General features: G+C 41.6%; 1 protein-coding gene across 2 annotated transcripts in view; it reads right to left on the bottom strand.

Moving 5' to 3' along the window:
• AGPAT5 (1-acylglycerol-3-phosphate O-acyltransferase 5) overlaps window positions 1–20,813 on the bottom strand; it is a 114,062-nt gene extending 93,249 nt beyond the window's left edge. The window contains exon 1 of one of the 2 annotated variants that reach the window (XM_067532032.1): window positions 20,412–20,813. In XM_067532032.1, the coding sequence (XP_067388133.1) occupies window positions 20,412–20,630 (219 nt within the window). In that variant the 5' untranslated portion in view covers window positions 20,631–20,813. The remainder of the gene's footprint in view (window positions 1–20,411) is intronic. The other variant, XM_067532031.1, reaches the window with a different exon arrangement.
• Window positions 20,814–21,051: the final 238 nt, after the last annotated feature.

Genomic DNA, 21,051 nt, shown 5'->3' with positions numbered 1-21,051 from the left:
ACAACCCGGGGAATTACAAACCAGTCAGCTTAACTTCCGTACCCAGAAAGATAATGGAGCAAATAATCAAGCACATAATTTGCAAACACCTAGAAGATAATAAGGTGGTAAGTAATAATCAACATGTACTTGTAAAGAACAAATCATGACAGATCAAACTAATAGCTTTCTTTGACAGGGTAACAAGCCATGTGGATAGGGTGAAGTGGTAGATGTGGTATATCTTGACTTAAGTAAGGTTTTTGATACTGTCTTGCATGACCTCCTCATAAACAAACTAGGGAGATACAGCCTAGATGGAGCTACTATAAGGTGGGTGCATAACTGGTTGGAAAACCATTCCCAGAAAGTAGTTATCATTGGTTCACAGTCAAGCTGGATGGGCACATTGAGTGAGGTCCTGCAGGGATTGGTCCTGGATCTAGTCCAGTTCAATATCTTCATAAACAATTTAGATAATGGCACAGAGAGTACACTTATAAAGTTTGCAAATGATAGCAAGCTGGGCGGGGTTGCAAGTGCTTTGGAGGATAGGATTAAAATTCAAAATGATCTGGAAAAACTGGAGAAATGAGCTGAAATAAATAGGATGAAATTCAATAAGGACAAACACAAAGTACTCCACTTAGTAATGTACAATCAATTGTACACATACAAAATGGGAAATGACTGCCTAGGAAGGAGTACTGCGGAAAGGAATCTGGGGGTTATAGAGGATCAGAAGCTAAATATGAGTCAACAATGTAACACTGTTGCAAAAAAAGTGAATATCATTCTCCGATGCATCAGAGGAGATTTATAAGCAAGACATGTGAAATAATTCTTCCCCTCTACTCTGTGCTGATAAGGCCTCAGCTGGTGTATTGTGGCTAGCTCTAGGCACCACATTTCAGGAAAGATGTGGACAAATTGGAGAAAGTCCAGAGGAGATCAACAAAAATTATTAAAGGTCTAGAAAACATGACCTAAGAGGAAAGATTGAAAAAAACTGATTTTTTTTAGTCTGGAGAAGAGGGGACTGAGGGAGGACATAACAGTTTTCAAGTACCTAAAAGGCTGTTTATGTACAAAGAGAAGGGTGAAAATTGTTCTCCTTAACGTCTAAGGATAAGACAAGAAGCAATGGACTAAAATTGCAGCAAGGATATTTAAGTTGGATATTAGGAGAAACTTCCTAACTGTTGGGGTAGTTAAGCAATGGAAAAAATTGCCTGGGGAGGTTGTGGAATCTCCATCATTGGAGGTTTTCAAGAATAGGTTAGAAAAATACCTGTCAGGAATGGTCTAGTTATTATTTTGTCCTGCCTTGAGTGCAGGGGACTAGACTAGATGACCTACTGAGGTCCCTTCCAGTCCTACGCTTCTATGATTAGCAGAATATGTGAGATTATTTCGTTTAGGCAAAGATTTAAAGAAGAAGAAGAAGAAGAAGAAAGAAAGCTTTGTACATAGGAAACCCCACACATGCTAAAGAAAATAAAACAGGTCTCTTAATTACATCATAGGTACAAAGGCTCCGTGGAGAGGTTTATCACATCAGCAAAATGGTATAAGCAGGCACACTGATTACATACTAGAAGAGCCCAGCAGGTCAGTCCCAGCAGGTCAACTGGCTGCAGTGTTAATTGCAGAGACTTCTTCCCAATGTAAAAGGAAACTGGATAAGAACATAAGAATGGCCATACTGGGTCAGAACAATGGTCCATATAAACTGGTATCCTGTTTTACAACAGTAACCAATGCCAGATGCAGAGGAAGTGACCAGAACAGGGCAATTTATCAAGTGATCTTCCTCTGTCATCCAGACTCAGCTTCTAGCAGTCAGAGGTTCAGAGACCCAGAGCATGGAATTGCATTCCCAACCATCTTGGCTAATAGCCATTGATGGACCTATCCTCCATAAACACATTTAAATATTTTTTTTAACTCATTTATACTTTTGGCCGTCACAACATCCCCTGGCAACGAGTTCCACAGGTTGACTGTGTGTTGTGTGAAGAAGTACTTCCTTTTGTTAATTTTAAACCTGCTTCCTGTTAATTTCATGGAGTGACTCCTGATTCTTGTATTATGCAAAGCGGTAAATAACACTTCCCTATTCACTTTTTCCACACCATTCACGATTTTATAGACTTGTATTATATTTATCCCTCCTCAATTATCTCTTTTCCAAGCTGAACAGACCCAGTCTTTTTATTTTTTCCTCATATGGAAGCAGTTCCATACCCCCAATCATTTTTCCTTGCCCTTCTCTGTACTTTTTTCCAATTCAGATATACCTTTTTTGAGCTGTGGTGACCAGAACTGTATGCAGTATTCAAGGTGTGGGCATATCATATTATATGATATTATAATATCATATATAATATATAATATTTCCTGTCTTATCATCTATCCCTTTCCTAATGATTCCTAAGATTCTGTTAGCTTTTTTGATGGTGGCTGCACATTGAAATATGCAATGAGTAACAGCATTCTCCTCTTTGCTGCTATTCCAGCACAAAGTTTTTGCAGAACAAAAGGGTGGACTGTGCAATCAGAAAGTTACAGAAGGTTCCAAGTATACTGGGAATGGCAATTAGGGAGGAGGAGAAAATGGAAGTATAGAAACAATAGCAGGGTTGTTCTCCTCTCCTGTCCATAGGGGGGAAAGAAATAGAGAACAATTAAGGGTTAAAGAGTTCAGAGAAACACACACACAAGCTACCAGCACTCTTCTTCTTCAAACAACCACAGGATCCTATTGTTTTTAATCTTTCCCTCCCCACAACGCCCAGCTCTGTGTTGTCATCTCCTTTTCTTGTGTTACTAACTTAAGATTGTGAGCTCTTTGGCACCAGGACTCCTTTGTTATCTGTTTAACAAGTGGCACTGAAACAATAATGGGGAGAGTAGTGAGCTGAAGAAAAAGAGAATAAAACAGAGAGAGAAAACCAGTTGTCCATGCAAGTGAACACCTGGTTATTCTCTCTGCCTGAACAGTACATTTGGTGGGTTTCAAGTGCTGGGTTTCACTGGAAATGTTCCCATTTACTTCAGTGGAAGTTGGATCAGGTCCTTTTAAACTAATCAGATCTGGTAAAGGTAAGGATTTAACCTCAGAAAAGTACATTAGTCCACATAACTACAGCTACAACAGTCCACATAACTACAGCTTACCATGATACTGTAGCTTTTGGCTGTGAGCTTCTTGGGGCACAGCCCACATCATTTGAATGCAACACCTACTACAATGAAACTCCAATACAGTAATTTTGGGGGGGTATTGTTTATTTTAACTCTTTTTTTTAAATGGCAATGGACGAGTATGGAGATATTTTTGTAGCACGGTGCAGTTTTAGAGTCACACCCAAAAATCACCAACAAGCTGTAAGGTGTGCATTCAGAAACCAATATACACCTGTGTGTACAGAAGTCCTGTGATGTTATTGCTCTTATAAAAGGATTTACTGGAAGAAACAAATAACTATTTATAACCATTCCGATGTCAGGTTTATTTACTATTAAATCACAACAGCTTCTGTATAATTATGTTTGAGGTTGTTCACATTTTTACTTTTTTAAAAGGTCTGGGTTTTCTGGCTCCCCTCTTTCTTTTCTACTTACTCAGTTAATGAGAACAGCAGCCCATACTGGGCTTCTCAGAAATAGTTCAGACCCAGAGCCTTCTCCTTCACTTGACAATAAGGAGGCTTAAGAATGCTACTGCAAGCACTGGAACACTGAATGCCCTCTCCCTCTCTCTTAGTTACTTATGTGACCCCAATACCATAGTATATGAGCATCTCACAATCTTTGTGTGTATTTATCCTCACATCCTGGTGAGGCAGGGAAGTATTATTAGTCCTATTTTCCCCCTCAGGTGGGCAACTGAGGCATAAAGAGACTAAATGATTTGTTACATGGTACATCTGTGGCAAAACAGGGATTTTAACTCAGATCTTCCAGTCCCCAGGCTACAGCCCTTACCACTGGACCAGTGCTTCAAGGGCAACAAAAAGTTCCTTTTTTTTTTTTTTTTAAAGTATTGTTCAAACCCCGTATTCAGGCAGCTATGACCTACCAGCTGATGGGAGAGATAAAAGAAGAGGGAAAGAAAGAGCCCATTAATGTTTAGTCTATAAATTTAAGGAAAAGGCAATTAAAACTTATTGGCTTTAAATAATATTTTTCCCGAAAAAAAAAATCCTTTACATTCACATATAATTATTTTTATATAACTGCTTAATACGATATGAGGTGTAGCAATACAGCAGGCAGAGACTTCATGGTCACAAAGTGCAATTTCCTGACTTGAAAACCTCATAAAAGACAATCGGGTCACAATTTACATCCAGTCCAGATTACTAAAGCAGGTGGCTCACTTGGGGCTGGTCTACACTAGAGAGTTTTGTCAATAAAAGTCAGCTTTTGTCAACAAACAGTGGAGGTGTACACATTCAAATGCACCTCCCACCAATGTAACTCCCTTGATATGCTGACATAATAAAAAGTCCTCAACGAGAGGTGTAGGGCTTATGTCAGCACAGATAGGGTGACACACTGCATTCCCTTACATCAGTAGTTATTTGTTATTCTTGCCGATTTCAGGGCTTCAGCAGCTTGGACCCCAGCTCCCAGCTGGGACGGGAGAAGCCACAAGCAGCTAAACCCCAGCTCCCAGCTGCGAACCAGGATGGGAGAAGCTGTGGGCAGCAGGACCTCAATTGCGAGTTGGGATAGGAGAAGCCACAGGCGGCTGGACCCCAGCTCCCAGTAGGCAGGGGAGAAGGCATGGGCATAGGTAATGGGCATGGGTAAACTCTCTTCCTGCTCCCTGCCGGGAGCCAGGCAGCTCCCAGCAGGGAGCAGGCGGGGGAGGAGGGGCAAGAAGCCTGAGCACAGGAGCCCATGAGGCTCCCAAGCAGGTCTCTCAGCTTCCCACACTATCCCCACTTAGGTGGGTGGAAGTGCTCCTGGTGAGGACACACACCACTGACCCAACGAGGGCAGTGTGGATGTCAGTCACCGCTGTAATTACTGTGATGGCTGTAAGTCAACCTATGTTAGGTCAACTTATTTTTCAAGTGTAGACAAGGCCTCAGAAATACAGTGCATTTGTGTGTTCTGTCTGGATTCAGGAAAGTAAACTGTTGCCAAACCTCGGAGACTGAGCTTCACAGGCACTTTGTAAAGAGTGACTAATTGAAGCTGTTTGAGAAATCCTTTACTTGGCTATACTGAAAGGCAAAGGATTTAATAAAAAGATATTTTGATTTGTTATTTTATTTCCTCTGTCTAGCAATGCTATTTAGAGCTATCAATCTATTATGTTATTCTGATTATGTCATTTGATGTATAGTACTAAACTTCTGTCTCAATGTTTGACTTTTATTCTTAGACCTTAATCTTACACACCTGAGTATCCACACTGAAGTCAATGAGTTTACTCACAAGCATAAAGTTGAGCACATACTTAAATTTTTGTAGGATCATGGACTTAGAATCAGAATCATAGGACTGGAAGGGACCTCGAGAGGTCATCTAGTCCAGTCCCCAGCACTTATGGCAGGACTAAGCATTATCTAGACCAGAGGTCCCCAAACTGTTTTGGGTTACATCTCCCCTTACTTGTTCGTGCCGTGCCGAGCGCCGCCCCCTCCCCCCGGTCCAGAAGTCACAGTTGGGAGCGGGGCCAGAGCTGTGGTCAGGGACCACAGTAGGGATGAGGGCCATTGGTAATCACTGGTAAACATCCCAAAATGATGTTTGCTATATTTGCAGCAGTGTTACACTGTTGACTCATATTTAGCATGTGATCCCCTATGACTCCAGATCCCTTTCTGCAGTACTCTTTTCTAGGGAGTCATTTCCCATTTTGTATTTGTGCAATTGATTGTTCCTTCCTAAGTGGAGTACTTTGCATTTGTCCTTATTGAATTTCATCCTATTTATTTCAGATCATTTCTCCAATTTGTCCAGATCACTTTGAATTTTAATCCTATCTTCCAAAGCGCTTGCAACACCTCCCAGCTTGCCATCATCTGCAAACTTTATAAGTGTACTCTCTATGCCATTATCTAAATCATTGATGAAGATATTGAACCAAACCGGACCCAGAACTGATCTCTGCAGGACCTCTCTCGATGTGCCCTTCCAGCTTGACTGTAAACCACTGATAACTATTCTTTGGGAAAGGATGCATCCACCTCATAGTAACTCCATTTAGGTTGTATTTCCCTAGTTTTTTATGAGAAGGTCATGTTTATGCACTAAAAAATAAAGAATTGCTCCACTAATTTCCCCACCTGAATTAAACAGTAACATCTGACAAAGTCATGAATGAGTTTGAGTTTGAACTGCAAGGTATCTGATCTAGCTTTACCAGCAGGTGTTATTCCTAGCTAACAGGAATCATTGACATTTTAAAAGGAAATGGGATTATCTTGGTCAGCCAAAAAAAACATACAAAAATAATTGTAATAAAATAGTATTATAAATGCCAGGAAAAATGTCGTTTTGGAGTCTTTCATTCTGCTCATATTTCTCTGACTACATATATTTTTAGTATTTGACCCTAGAAATGTAAACTTGCAGATATTTAGATCTTAACAAAACTATACTATTCTACACTTCTAGAATCATAAGGCTTCTATTAAAATGGGTAAAAAAATGATTTCCACAGCAGATAACCTGTTGGAAGAGAAAAATTTAAAGTAAAAATAAAAAGGCTCATTATCTTTATCTTACTGAATAAAAACAAGAAGCAGATGATAACAGTAGGAAAAACTTTATTTTACAAATATTAAACCACTAATTTCAGTTATTTTAAGTTAAAAGGAGGAAAGCTAGCTACAGAAAAATTTGCTTGCTGTGCCAAGCTTCAGCAGCTGAAGAAAAATACAAAATGTAGTCCTGAGTTTCTTTTATTAACACTTTTCCCCTGAATAGTCTCAAGATGCTTTACTGATCCCATTTTAGAGATGGGGAAACTAAGCCTGAGAAAAACAAAATTTTCAGAAACATCCACTAATTTTGCGTACTAAATCGAGGACCTACTTTTTGGAGATGCTGAACAAACACAATGCCAAATATCTTCAAGAAATTTCAATTAATGGACACTTTTTAAAATAAAGGCCCAAGTGACTTGCCCCTGGTCATACAGAAAGTCTGTGGCAGAGCTGGGATTGGAGCCCCATAGACAGTGAGGCCTGATCTATGTATGAAGTCCGGTCTACGTAAACTGCCTTACGTCAACCTAGTCATGCACGTAGCTACACTTATATTTGTCTCCCATCTATGTAAGCTTTCTATTATGCCTACATCATAACACCATCTCCCCTAGCAGGGCTGAGCCATGTTCAATTACTGAGGTTGACACAGTGTAAATGTAGACACTGTGTTACCTATGTCAACCCTAACCATCTGCCAGAAGCTGTTTCACGATGCCTGAAACTGACGGCTCTGGCCACAATTGTGAACTCCACTGCCCAAGGGTCATGGAGACTGGAAGCCCCACTCTTTTTAATACCTTTTCCTGATTGCTCAGCGTGGCAAACACAACTAGCAGCTCTCCACTACTCTGCACAAATGCCCAGCTTACCATGCTGATTACATGCTCCAGACTGGAATACACAGGAGATTTTGGATCTCCTGGGCCTGTGGAAAGAAAAGAATGTGCAAGGACAGCTCCCAACTGGCATAGAAACATGGACAACTACAAGCAGATTGCCTGGGGGATGCAGGAGAAGGGGTACAACAGGGATCAGTAGCAGTGCCACGTGAAAGCGAATGGACAGCATCAGGCATAGAGGGCTAAGGAGGCCAACAGCCAATCCAGTGCCAAGCCATAGACCTGGCACTTTTACAAAGAGCTGCATGCCATACCATACCACTATCCTGCACTCCACAGATCCCTCCAAGAAGCCTAAGTCACAGGCCCCTGACATGAACAATGAGCCATCTTCTCATTTTCATCACCCCTGGTCGGGCACAGGCACTACACACAGAAGTGTTTAATAAGCATGTTTTGTTTAAAACTTTAGGGAAGCAATGGAAGGGAGTTCTGAATCTTAACTTTCACTTTCCATTGTGACTGTACTGACAATGGTAGCTTTGTGTGTTTTATCTGTAGCTGCTGCCATTGCAGCCTTGAGGGGTCCCCCCTCCACATCCATGGAAGGCCTGTGCCAGATAAGGAGGAGAAAGAAGACAGCTTGGAATGACATGTTCAGTGGGATCCTAAAAGCCAGTGCAGCTTTCAGAATCAGACTGTGAACAGAGGACTTAGAAGATAAATACCGCAGATTGTATAGAGAAGGAAACAGCAAAAAGGGAGAGATGTCCAGGAGGCCTAGCAGGAAAAGGAAAGGGAGACATCAAGACATATCGAGACTTCTCTGGCAGCAAACAGAGATGCTACAGATTCTTGTGGACCTACAGGTTCAACAATCCCAGGCTCACCTCCTTTGAAGTCCATAGAGAACTCCAGTATAGCACCTTCCTACACCCCCCACCCCAACATCACACCAGGGGACATTCAGGAAAATCACAGCTTCACATGCATTGACCTGTGAGAGCTAAGGCTGATATATGTGTAGCTGAAATGGACATGAATATTCCTTCCTCTTCCTTACGCTCTGTTCCATACATTTACTAAGGTTTTAATGTTTTTGCTTTTAATTTGCACACAATTTTTTTAAAGTGTTTTCATTACTCAATAAAATTCTATTGTCTGGAAAATAATTCATCTTTATTAGTTCCCTTTATTAATTCATCTTTATTAGCTTGACGGTAGTAAAACACCCACTAGTTGTTATGGCACACAGTGACACAACTCATAGGATCAGTGGCAAACACAGTGTAATAACCATAAAAGTACAGCAAGCTCTGCACAACTGATAGGTGCATTGTCAATGTTATATTCACAGATGTGTACTAGGTACCAAACAATTCCTAACAGGCCCTCAAACTGCAGGGTGAGGTCGAGCATAGTACAGCATGATGCATTACCGTGGCTCACTGTTAAAGGGTCTTTTTAAAGCCTCCCTGAAACTTATAACTCCACAGTGAGTTCTTCTGATATCAATTTCGTCTGGCTGTTTTAACACAGCAGACAGCCGCTCCACCTCTGTCCTCCACCATGGCAGCAACTTTTCCCCCTTTGCTTCCCAGATATAGCTGCCTGCTACGTCCAGCACAGTAACAATTGGGATATTTTTCTCACTGAGATCCAATCTTGTGACTAAACAATGCCAGCGGTCCTTCAATCTACCAAAAGCACATTCAACTGTCATTCTGCACCTGTTGAGCCAATAGCTGAATCTTTCCTTGGTGCTCCTGACATGGCCAGTGTATAGCTTCATAAGTCAAGGGAGTCAGAGTTAGGCTCGGTCAGGGGTTCTCATAAAAAATTTCTGGTGGCCTCAGAGTGCAGTCACCAACTCTTTCTGGTGGCCGTCTGACACTCTTCCTTAAAATACTTAATTAACTTTAGGAAAAACAAATGAATGTATAAACAAATAAATGTATGTTTGTTAATATCAGACTTAGTAGCACGGGGACAAATTAAGCCCTAGATGGGGAGGTGGGTGGAGAGGCAGCGGGGACCAGAGCTGATGAGAGATTGGGGGAGACAGCAGAGGCCAGGATAGAGGGTGAGTGGGGGATTGGGGAAGGCAGTGGGGGGCTGCAGCCCAAAGCCCTGCGGCCAGAAGACAGGAACAGAGCCCGCTGCTGAGTGGCCAGGGGATGGGGCCTGGGATGGAGCCCCATGGCCGGAGCCTGCCCCCCACCACCCCACCGCTGAAGCCCGAGCCCCACCACCCCTAGGAAGGTGGGCAACTCACTAGCCTGCTCCTCCAGCTTTGTGCACCAGGTGTCTCCGGGGGGAGGGAGGGCCCAACCCCTGCTAGCAGTCCCAGCAACCAACACCAAGGTGGCATACCCAGGAGCAACAGGGAGGGGAAGGGGCCACTGTTTTCCCACCCCTATCATGACCCAGGAGGCTGTGGCCGCAAAAAAAGCCCCTGGTGGCCGCATTTGGGAAACACTGCACTAGGATCACTATTGGCATTTCAACAGCACCAATGGTAATCTGCTAGTCGGGAAAAAAAGTCCCTGCTTGTAGCTTTCTGAACAGTCCAGTGCTCTTATTTAAGATACATCATGCACCTTCCCTAACCAGCCAACAACAACAACAACAACAACATGTCAGTGGAGCGTCCCCGCAGCCCCATTAGTGCTTGTGTAATCAGAGACATTTAGCCCTTTCTGTTGTTGTACTTTGTGGCAAGGTAGTGAAATGTGTTCTATCTATTGCTCCAGCACAGTTCAGGAACCCTACTGCTGCAAATCCATCCATCATGTCCTACAACTGCTGAGAGTCACAGTCCTTGTGTAGCAGGAGATGATTAATGGCCCTATACCATTGCATGACAGTGCTCCCCACAATGGATAGTCCAATTCCAAAATGATTTCCCATTGACCAGAAGCAATCCAGCATTGCAATTGCCACTCGCTTCTCCACATCAGTGCAGCATTCATTCTTGTGTTCCTGAACAGGCGGGCTGAGGCAAGCTCACACACAGATCCTGAAAGGCAGACTTGTGCATCTGAAAGTTCTGCAGCCACTGCTTGCCACACCAAGCCTGCATTATGACGTGATCCCACCAGTCAATGCTCATTTCTCCAGCCCAGAGGAGTGCTCCACTATCTGCAGCTGCTCCATGAACACCACCAACAATCTAGTTCTCTCGATGTCCCACAGCAATATGCCCGCCAGGAAATCATTATGTTCCCCACGGCTCTTCTTGCAGCTCTGCAAAAACCAAAGGATCATGCGTCCTGTTCTTGCAAAGCTCATGACAATAGTGCAGAGCTTTGCAGGCTCTATGCTTCTGGCCAAGATGGCAGACAGTGACAAGCCCATGCGGGTTCATGGAATTTTCAAAACAGGCGCAAAATTTATGGGATAGAGATGGCATTATCGCATGGGGAAAGCAGCATGATGGGAGCTTGATCCCACAGTCCCAGTCACCCCAGTGCAACTTGTTTCTGCCCTTCCATGCATTCCAAAAATTACCATAAGACAGTGCCCTGGACGGTGGCAAGCTGCACACTAGGATACCTACCCATGGTGTCCCGCACTGTCCACAGAAACAAGCACTCCTGGTGAATATGTGCATTGCCAATGCAAGAAACCAAGAAATATACTAACTACAGTGGCTTTATGCGGATATAACTTGCATCGGCAAAAGTTTGTAGTATATACATTCCCTTACAGTGGCTGATTGATGGGAAGATGAAAACCAGAGCACCCATTAAGTAGGTCCTAATATAAATCACTAAAACACTGCATTTTCCAGAGAGGACTGCAGGCCCTTCAAGCACATGCAGCAAATGTAAAATGAGAAGAAATGTATTTACAAGCTGAGATTTCAGCTGAAACAGCTGAAGGATATTGCCTAGAGAGTGAGCATCTTGATTTTTAAAAAACCTGAAACCACTTCCCACCTAGAACTAGCTGTTCCATCTGACTTAAGATAGCAAAAATGCCTGAAACAGTCTCCCCTATAATTCTGTAGCACTTGTGACTGTCCAAGACATAGAAAAATTTGGGATTTCCTCAAAAGAGAGGTGAGTGACTCGAATGAAATGTAAAAACTATTATTTCCTGAGAACACACCTTCCTTTAATGAATAATTAAAATATAGCTAAAATTTTCAAAAGCGACATAGCACTTAGGTGCTTTTTGAAAATTTTACTCTTAGTCCCCCGCCAACAGCAAGAATCAGGGACCTTCTGACAGACATCGTCTTTGAGGAGTTCTAGCTAGAGAAACTCTCTTATGCAAGACCCTATACTTCACCTCTTGTAAAGGACCTGAAGGCGGCACTGGTTAAATGTTATCTGTAACACTGTACAAATGTTTGTACAAAAGTATGCACTAAATTCATAGGCTGGTGTGTAGTTATCAATGAATCATAAGGGATGGAATGAAAATGCTATAGTTTCTTCATTTGTGACTCGGTAAGATTTTCAAAAGCACCTATGTTCTATTTTTAAAAGTGATTTTGACACCTAGCTACTATTGACTTTCAGTGGGACTTAGGCTCAAAGTTACTTTTGAAAACAGGACTTAAAAATTTTCAAAAGCACCTTAGTTCTCCAACACTTCTCTGGTCTAACAGGAATGTGTGATTCTGTAAATTATATTCATGATATAAACATGATGCAGTCTGCCATTTCTAAGGGAATGAATTTTGTAGTATATATGTATACATTCAAATAAGCAGATTTCACCCAAGTATGAATTACTAATTTTAAATGCAAATCAAAATAACCTGAAACAATCTAGTCTTTCCTTCCAATACTTATGGGCATCCAGCTCCCCATCTATTATAGTGGTGTTGCACATATTGAGTGACAAAAGTAGGAGGAGGGGAAAGAGAAGATTTCCCCTATTTTACTCTGCATAAAGTTCTTTAGAAAATGATCCAAAACAGATAGGAGAAATCAAAGAAAGTGAATCCACCTTTTTATCCCCAACAGAACATTTCTTTATATCTGCAGTATCAGCATCTCTTTCATCCAAGTCTATTTACAATTCTAACACTACTAAGGGACCCCAGAATAAATTCTGCTCTGCTACAACCCTTTAAGTGTGGAGTAATTCACTGTCAATCCAGAGTAACTTCGATTTTTTTCAAAACGATGTTTGATAGGTTATTGTAAAGCGAGAGGGGCACTATACCAAATATAAAGGAGTCTTTACTCATTCTATTAACAATCAACTTTACATAAACTATTTGATTGTATTAAATATAAAGCTGTTGTGTATGATCCATAATGCATTATCCACCAGTTAATGACTATGATACCAAAAAAGGGGCAATATAGTTCACGCAATTCCTGAACAGTTATAAGGTCGATCAAGGCAGAAAACCTACAAAACAGTTGCTTGATAAAAAGAAAGTGGTTTCCCTATACTAACTAAAGCAACAGCTACACATGGATTGCCCTTTCGGAATAGGACAGTTGCTCTGCCACCACTGGGGTAAAATGTATTTGATGGGAGAAACTACCCCTACATGGAGGTTGAGAGGACACAGCACTAGATTGGGAGTCAGGAGATCTGACTTAATCATGATCCCCCATGGTTATTACTCATAGGTCCTTTTCTCTTTAGTGCTAGCCAACATATATTTTTGACTTCTTAGGATTTCCCTAGATACATAACTTTATATTTACTGATAATTCCATATACTGGTACTAGATACAGATACCATCATAGATGGTTGATACCATTATAAGACTCAAGTACAGTTTTATAACTTGGTGATTAAAAAAATAATGCAATTTAAGTGATCATCCAAACAAACTTTTACTAGTTTGCCAACTGTCTGAGCTGTTAAGCTTACTTTTGACTTGAACAATAGAAGCCTGATTTTAGAAATTCTAAGTATCCACAACTTCAATCAAAGTCAACGGGAGCAACAAGTACACAGCATCTGTGAATGTCAGGCCTTGCATGGTTTAACTAAATCTCACAATGCTGGCCCCTACCTTAGTCGCTTACAATCACAGGCTGCAATATACCCAACTTCTACTTGGCATCCAATTGAATGGTAAATACCATCTGTGTGTGTTTAAACAGGATATCACTTTCACCTTCAGTGTGGTAGTCAAAGGCAATCAGAATAGAAATTAAGCACAGATAGACACACATCATCTATCTATCTCATGCCCACACATGGTGTGGGATTTTCTACATCTTGTAGCATGAAACCCTGAAATACATCTTCAAAAATATGTTTGAGACATACAAAGTATGGCCGAAGTTTCACTCAGGTGCCTAAGTTTAGTCTCCTAGATCTATTTGTAGATTTAGATGCCTAAAGTTTGGTCTCTACATTTGGAAATTGTATCCGTTATGCTTAAGCAGCATAATGCCTGTACAATGATATACACAAATAAATATTGTACTATATAAGGCACATATTCTTTAATAAGAATCCTCTTCCTGATTATCCTTAAGTGGTCCAATGAAAGATATTTCCTCACCCACCTTGTCTAATATCCCTAATGAATTTATTCTAAAATCAATCTCTGTGTGGGAGCATTCTCTGTTAGAAATGGTAATGGTGAAAAAGTAGGGATCCCTTCTTTGAGTTTGTTAAAGTCACATCCAAATATATGGGTCATAATTTTAAAACTAAGGGTCAAGTCCCAACATTTCCTTGTTTCATTATCTTATACCACAAGATTCAGCACTGCTCTATAATGCTTGTCACTTGTGACTGAAGAGACGCCCTTTTCGGAGGACAGTAGCTTTCATTCACCTCAATACACTTCTTTATTGTGTCAAGTCTGTCCCATTAGCCATTCCTAAACTTTTGCCAACCATTTGCCTCACAAAGAGCTTCTAGCATTAGACAGAAATACTAGGCTGTGACTACACAGGACTCTTTTCCTCAACATGTCTCATGACTGCTACTATAGCTTCACCAGTGGCAGTATCAGTGAGAGTGCTAGGGTAAAGCAAGACATTACTGGCCACCAGCAGGTAACATTTTTAAATACAACTGTCCTTGACTACTAGGTACCAACTTGTTTTTTAACAATGTTAGTCAGCACATTTTCTAACACTATGCCGTTTTCTCAGTACAGACAAGGCCAAAATGTTAAAAAACTATTTGTCTATTAATGTACACAGGTACAAATTTTAACACCCGCTTCAGAAAAGATATTATACAATGTAGTGTAGTTATGATCTAGCACATATTCTGTAGTGGATGTTAGAAACAACAAGGTTTTGCTGATTATAACTGTGGACGTATTACCAATGAGAGACATCTAATTCTCCTAGTATTTCAAGTCCTATATGAGCAATTAAAATTAGAATCTCATAATGCTTCTAGCTGAAGCACCACTTCCAACATTTCCTGCTCCAAAGAAGATGTAGACAGAGAGAAAGGGAGATAAGAGCATGTTGGACAAGGAAAAAATGCACAGTAAATAAGGTGCATATTTTACATCATTGTCAAAATCCTGCAGCTTGAAGAATTCTTAAAGAAATCATCACTCTGGCTTCCTTAATATTTCTACATTGCCAGTCAACACAAATTCCAAACATAATTAGAAAAGATTACAATCAAGAACATTTACCCCTCATCAGCTCTTAAATACATGCACAAACACAATAGACTAATACATCACCCTGACGGTAATTGGGATAGGAATCTAAATGGTCACTGAGAGATGAAAGGCTTTATCATATCCTTTCAGCCATTCAAGCACTCTAATCACAGAAATATTTTTAATCGTTTTACTTTTCACAGTCACACCTTGAAATAAGAACACAAAAACTCTGGGCTCCCTGAAGTGTAGGCAAGAGTTCAGAACTCCTTCAGAACATAAAGATTAATTCAAAAAGAAACAACAGACATCCTAACAGTTGATGCACTAAGTGAACAACTGCAAACAGCCCACATATGTTTGAAGATTTAGAAACTTGGAGCCAAATCCACAATTAGCATAGCAAATGCTACTCCTGTGACTCAGAGGAGTTTCACCTGTTTGTGTCAGTGACAGTTCTGACCCACCAAGTCATTCACTTAACATCCTTTGTTGTCCAACTTTCTATTCAAACTATTTAAACATCTTGTAAATGTTCCAGCTAGAAAAATATATTATAACACAGCCGTAGTTCAAGCAGAGCAAAGAGTCAACAGCCAAGTCACAGAAAAATAGAAATGTATCTTAAGAACACAATGATCTTGCAATAAGATAGATGTGTCAAAAGGAAAGGAGTGTGATGATTATCCATGTTCCACTTTTTCAGTAGACGGCATTTACACCTTTCAGTATTATATGTTTGTAATCCAAGATAATGGTCATGGGCATTGTCAGAACGTAGCATACGGATTTATTTTAATACATATTTATAGCATGTGATTCACAACAACATTCATAAATATCAGTTAAAATATAGATATACACTGAAAACGGGCTTTCTAAGTGGCATCATGGGATTTCCTGTTTACAGTCACAATGTATCTGACTAAATTGGCTTCATTTGCCGTTAGAAAGTTTTTTCTAATTGCCAGCTCTGCAAACTCACTCTGGGTTCTGAAAACCAAGCCACGCATCATTACCAGTAATAAGACTGCATTTGAAAATTCATTAATAGTCCTCTTGATTATGTGAGAGCCATAACAGAGTCTAGTTCTCTCTTTTCCTTTGTGCATGGGATCTGCAAAGCTAACAGAAGTAAAAAAATATATATATTTGGCAGGAAGGTAAATAGATATGACTCAGAAAATGTAGGAAGCTGATTGAATATGAAGCTACTGTTTTTACATAGTCACTTCACTGACCAGAACCATACTCTAAAACATAAATGCTGGAACACATGGTTCCTTATAGTTCAGAGCTCTGTGATAACAATTATAGATTTAAATTTAATGTCTATTCCCAATCCCTATAGGTTATTGTATTTCACAAATTTAAAATGTTTGCTAGTATGGTGGAGGGTTTTTGTTTTTGTTTTTATAAACCCAGTTGGTTAGAAACATTTTTAAATCAGAGGAATGAAAAAATGTGTGTTTGATTAGATACTTTGTGGATTAACAGCTGTTGCTACACAGAAACCTCTTTTCCTCTCCTCTCCATTCCTGCAAAAATAAGATATACTATTATTTGTTAGTTAAAAAATAATCTACGTATAGGAGCCAAACTCACAGTGTTAATCCAGTAAAACTCCCACTGATATCAATGGGAATTTCTCTAGTGATATGATTTTAAAAACAGGCACATCCAATATTCATAACAGATTAGATGTATTATTGCATTAAAAATCCACAGATAATGCAATTATAACAAATACAGCCTCAAATAAAGTTATCTTTTCCAGCTCTGCCACTGACTCACTGTATAACCTTGAGCAAGTCACTAAAGGCCCTAATCCAGCAAAGCATTTAAATTCATATGTAGTAGTATTGGTTTCAATGAGACAATGTATATACTAAATTGGTTTGATTGATCAGGTCCTTATCATCTTGTTTTCTTGTCTGTATAACTAGAGAATGATTTAAGCTAGATCTTTTTCATTTCTACTAATTTATTCAATTAATCACCCAGTAATGTGCCTCCCCCCACAGGATATATTAGGATGCTTTAATGTTTATAAAGCAATTTGAGATGCTCTGATGAAGAGTGCTATAGAAGTATAATGTTAACATTCTTATATCCTATTTTTGTTGTTTGATTTGAGTTTAGTAATATTTCATTATATGCACCATATATATAATAAAAACATTTAGGGAAAAATTGTTTGCCTGCCCTGTTAATCTAATTATATGCCTCAAAGTAGCAGTTCCACTGCAGTTTCAAGATTGAAGCCCCAATCCAGCAAACACATGCTTAAGTGTTTGCAGGGCTGGAACCTATGCCATCACCTTCTCCCTCTCCAAGTTAAGAGAGATGGAATATTTTCCAGCAAAATGCAACAAAGAATAGTAACATTTATACATAAAACAAGTTTCAGGGATTTTCTCTCTTACCCCTGCAAATGCTGAGAGTAGCCGGTATTCTGCATTTCTTTGCCTAATTCTTACTCTCAATTTCCCTTTTCCCTCCCTTTATTTTTCCATCTGCTGGTTTGAAAGACAAGCATTATTCCACATCAGTTTTGAGAACTTTCCTCTTTGTTAGACTTTGGTTCCTTTCTGTTCCCTCTTTCTTTTTAGCCATGCCTGCACTGCATTTTTTCCAAAGATCATCCACTGTTGCAACTCTTAGCAGGGTTACTTGATCCTATAATAAAAATAGCAACTGATGGTGTATGTTGCCATCATTAATGGACTTGCACTAAAGCCACAGCAACAGAGGTAAATTAAGAAAAAAGCACAGGGTAGACACAGCCAGTGATTTTCTAGATGTTTCCCCTATGTCTTGTCTTAGCATTCCCTCTTCTTGATTTATGAGTTAGTGCTAGGTGTTCCTCAGAAAAGGTATTTTTCAATGATAAGTGTCCTGTTCACAACACTCACCCCAAGGCACCTTCCTAGCACGAAATTTGAACCACATACTCATTCTGTTATGGTTTATGTCATACATATATTCTTGATTTTGAATTTTGTCCCTAAGATTGGTTGAGAAACAACTAGCCTTTCACCTCCTGCAGCTCAACTCTAATAAATAATAATGTACTGAGATATTTGGATGGAGGATGCTCTGTAAATAAAAGCCTGGGTACAAAGACTAAGCAATTAACATCACCCTGTGAGGTAGGAAAGTATCGTTTTTCTGACTGTACAGATGTGGAAAAGGAGACAGAAGTTAATCGAACTGGCCATGGTCACACAATTTGTGGCACAGCAGGAAATAGAACTCCCAGCTTCTAATCCTGTACCTTAAACACAACATTGTCCTTCCTCCCTGTTCTAGTTTATATCACAAATCAAATGAGCTGGTGTTCTGTATGTATTTAACCTCCACACAGAAGTCCAAGTTTAGCAGTGAGATGCACTAACAAACTTGTAAATAAAAATACGCAAATCATCTACTTGGCTCCTGAAGTCTTCAAGAATGCTCATACTAGGATGGATAGTCTTGTTACGGGACTGGAAGTCAAGAGACCTGGGTTCCATTTCCAGTTCTGTAACAAACTTCCTATGTGACCTTGGCCAAATGATTTAGTCCTAAATTTTCATAAGTGTCCATTATTTTGATTACCCATCTTCAGACACTTTTATATTCATAGGTGCTGGGCACCTGCAGCTCATATGGACTTCAGTTGGTCCTATAGAGGGTGTTCAGCTATTCTGAAAATAAGGGCATAGGTGACTCATGATGGAGATTCATAACTAAGACATTTTTGAAAATGTAGGCCTTAACATCTCTATACTTCTGTTTCTCCAACTGTAAATGGAGATGTAATCCCCTCACAGGGGCATTAGGAGACTTGATTCATTATTATCTGTAAAGCGTTTTGAGATTCTCTGAGACAAGGTGCTCTATAAAGTATGATTATTTGCACACAGATGCAATACTAATAGGGGCAACAGAAGGCTGCAACTTGCAAGAGAGGCCTCCAATTCTGGGTTCCTAACTTGAGACCTTGAATCTGAATTCAGAGGTGCTGTGCGATCACACCTCGTATTAAGATCAGCTGGTCCAAAACGTAGGCAAACGAACAGCACAAATATTGAAAAGTTATGTTTACTTCCATAAGGAATTTCCTTTTACATACTGTAGTATTGTAACTCAAAGGTGTCCTTTTAACACTCCCTCTAATTTGAATTAGCAGATAATGGAAAAAGGTGTGAAGTCCAACTTAAAACACAAGTCAGACATGAACAATTATAGTTGTATGTGATGAGTCCCCCAGGATGCCACAAACATACAGAAATGATGAATATGTATGCTGCTTGGGGATACAGTTTGCCACACTGTACTCATAGCATTCAGCATGGTGGATATGTTTGGATCCATTATTTGCAAAGGACTGAAGGAAGGTCACTCAAGATTTTCTTTGGGTAGCAACAGCAACATCTAGTAGTTTCATTAATTCTGCTCGCCTTACTCATGTATTATGTTGTTACCTACTACCTATGTAGTATCATGAATGTGCAGAAGAGATAGCATGGTTCAGTAGATAAAAGCACTAACTGACGGAGGGGGGGTCTGGATTCCATAATATTACCATGGACAGTTTCTGCACCCATAAAATGAGCGCAACAATACTTGCTTTCCTTTGTAAAGCACTTTTAGAGCTGTGAATGAAAAATGCCAGATAAAAGCTTACTATGATTATTCTTTACAAAATAAGAGCATCCTTTTCCCCAATGAGCTTACAATGGAAAGGCCAGAGCCTGCACCCACTGAAGTCAATAGGAGTTTTACCACTGATTTCCAAGGGTGCAGCTCAAGCGCTTCAAGGTCAGTAGCTGTAATCAAGGGCAGCTTGCTTAGTTGCAAAACTGAGACATGATGAACAGGAAAGCGTGGCAAACAAGTGGAGGGGGAGAGGTGTTGTAAACAGAGGGGAAGAGAGCAATCACAAGATCCAGTGGTCGACCTGAGTATATGTTCTTTGCCTTCATGCTCTGATCTCAGCGAGACTACTCGAGGGAGCCAGGCTAACGTCTGCCTAAGTATGTATGAGGGCACTAGTCTAGACGCAACAAATGCCTGCCCCGGGACGAACAGACTCAGTCTGATCTGAGCAGTCCATGTCAGTTCAGCACCCAAACAGCGGGGCGATGGGTGGATTCACAAGTCCCAAGCCAGACCCCGTGTGGCCTCCACGTGGAGCTGACTGGACAGTGACCCCATAGGCAGCCCCCCTCGGTGCCCCCGCCCAGGGGCCCCCGCCCGGCTCGCTGCCCACTCCCGGTGCCAGGCGCGGGGAGGGGGTGGGGGTTCACCTGCACGCCGGTGTAGCGCTCGAAGAAGAAGAGCACCATGCTCTGGTAGATGGTGTAGAACCGGTCGTCCAGCTCCCGGTAGAAGCGGGCGGGCAGCAGGGCGGAGAGCAGGCGCCAGGCGCCCCAGGCGAGCACGTAGGTGGGCGCGGTGCCCATCATCACGGCGGCGGGCAGGACATAGCGCATGGAGTAGGTGTGGAGCACCAGGGACAACAGCATCGTGCCGGCCCGGCCCGGCCTCGCCGCCCCTCAGCGCCCACGTGCGCCGCTCCCGGCTGGGCTGAGAGCGCGTCCGGTCTGCCTGCGGCCGCCTCCGGCCCCCAGCCGCATGGCCAGGCCCGCGCGGCGGGCACGGCAGGGGCGGCGCCCGGGCGAGGGCGAGCGCGGCGGCGGGACCGCGGGGAGCTGGGCCGGGCGTATCGCTGCACCCCTCCGCCGCCTCCCCTACCCGATGGCCCCGGCCAGGCCGGCAGTGGCAGCAGGCGGCGCGCGGGCCGCAACAAGGTGGCTCCTCAGTGGCTACGGGGAAACTTCCGGGGGCGGGCAGGGACCGAGGCCGCCACGCCGCCCCGCCCCGCTTGGCAGCGGGTGCTGGCTGGAGGAGACCGGGCGGTGTGGGGTGAGGTGAGGTGTCCGGGAC

Source organism: Emydura macquarii, unplaced genomic scaffold (genome assembly GCF_026122565.2).
Source record: "Emydura macquarii macquarii isolate MOO-44397 ecotype Brisbane River unplaced genomic scaffold, CSIRO-AGI_Emac_v2 contig_3238, whole genome shotgun sequence".
Lineage (NCBI taxonomy): Eukaryota > Metazoa > Chordata > Testudines > Chelidae > Emydura > Emydura macquarii.
This window is presented reverse-complemented; position numbering and strand designations above follow the sequence as displayed.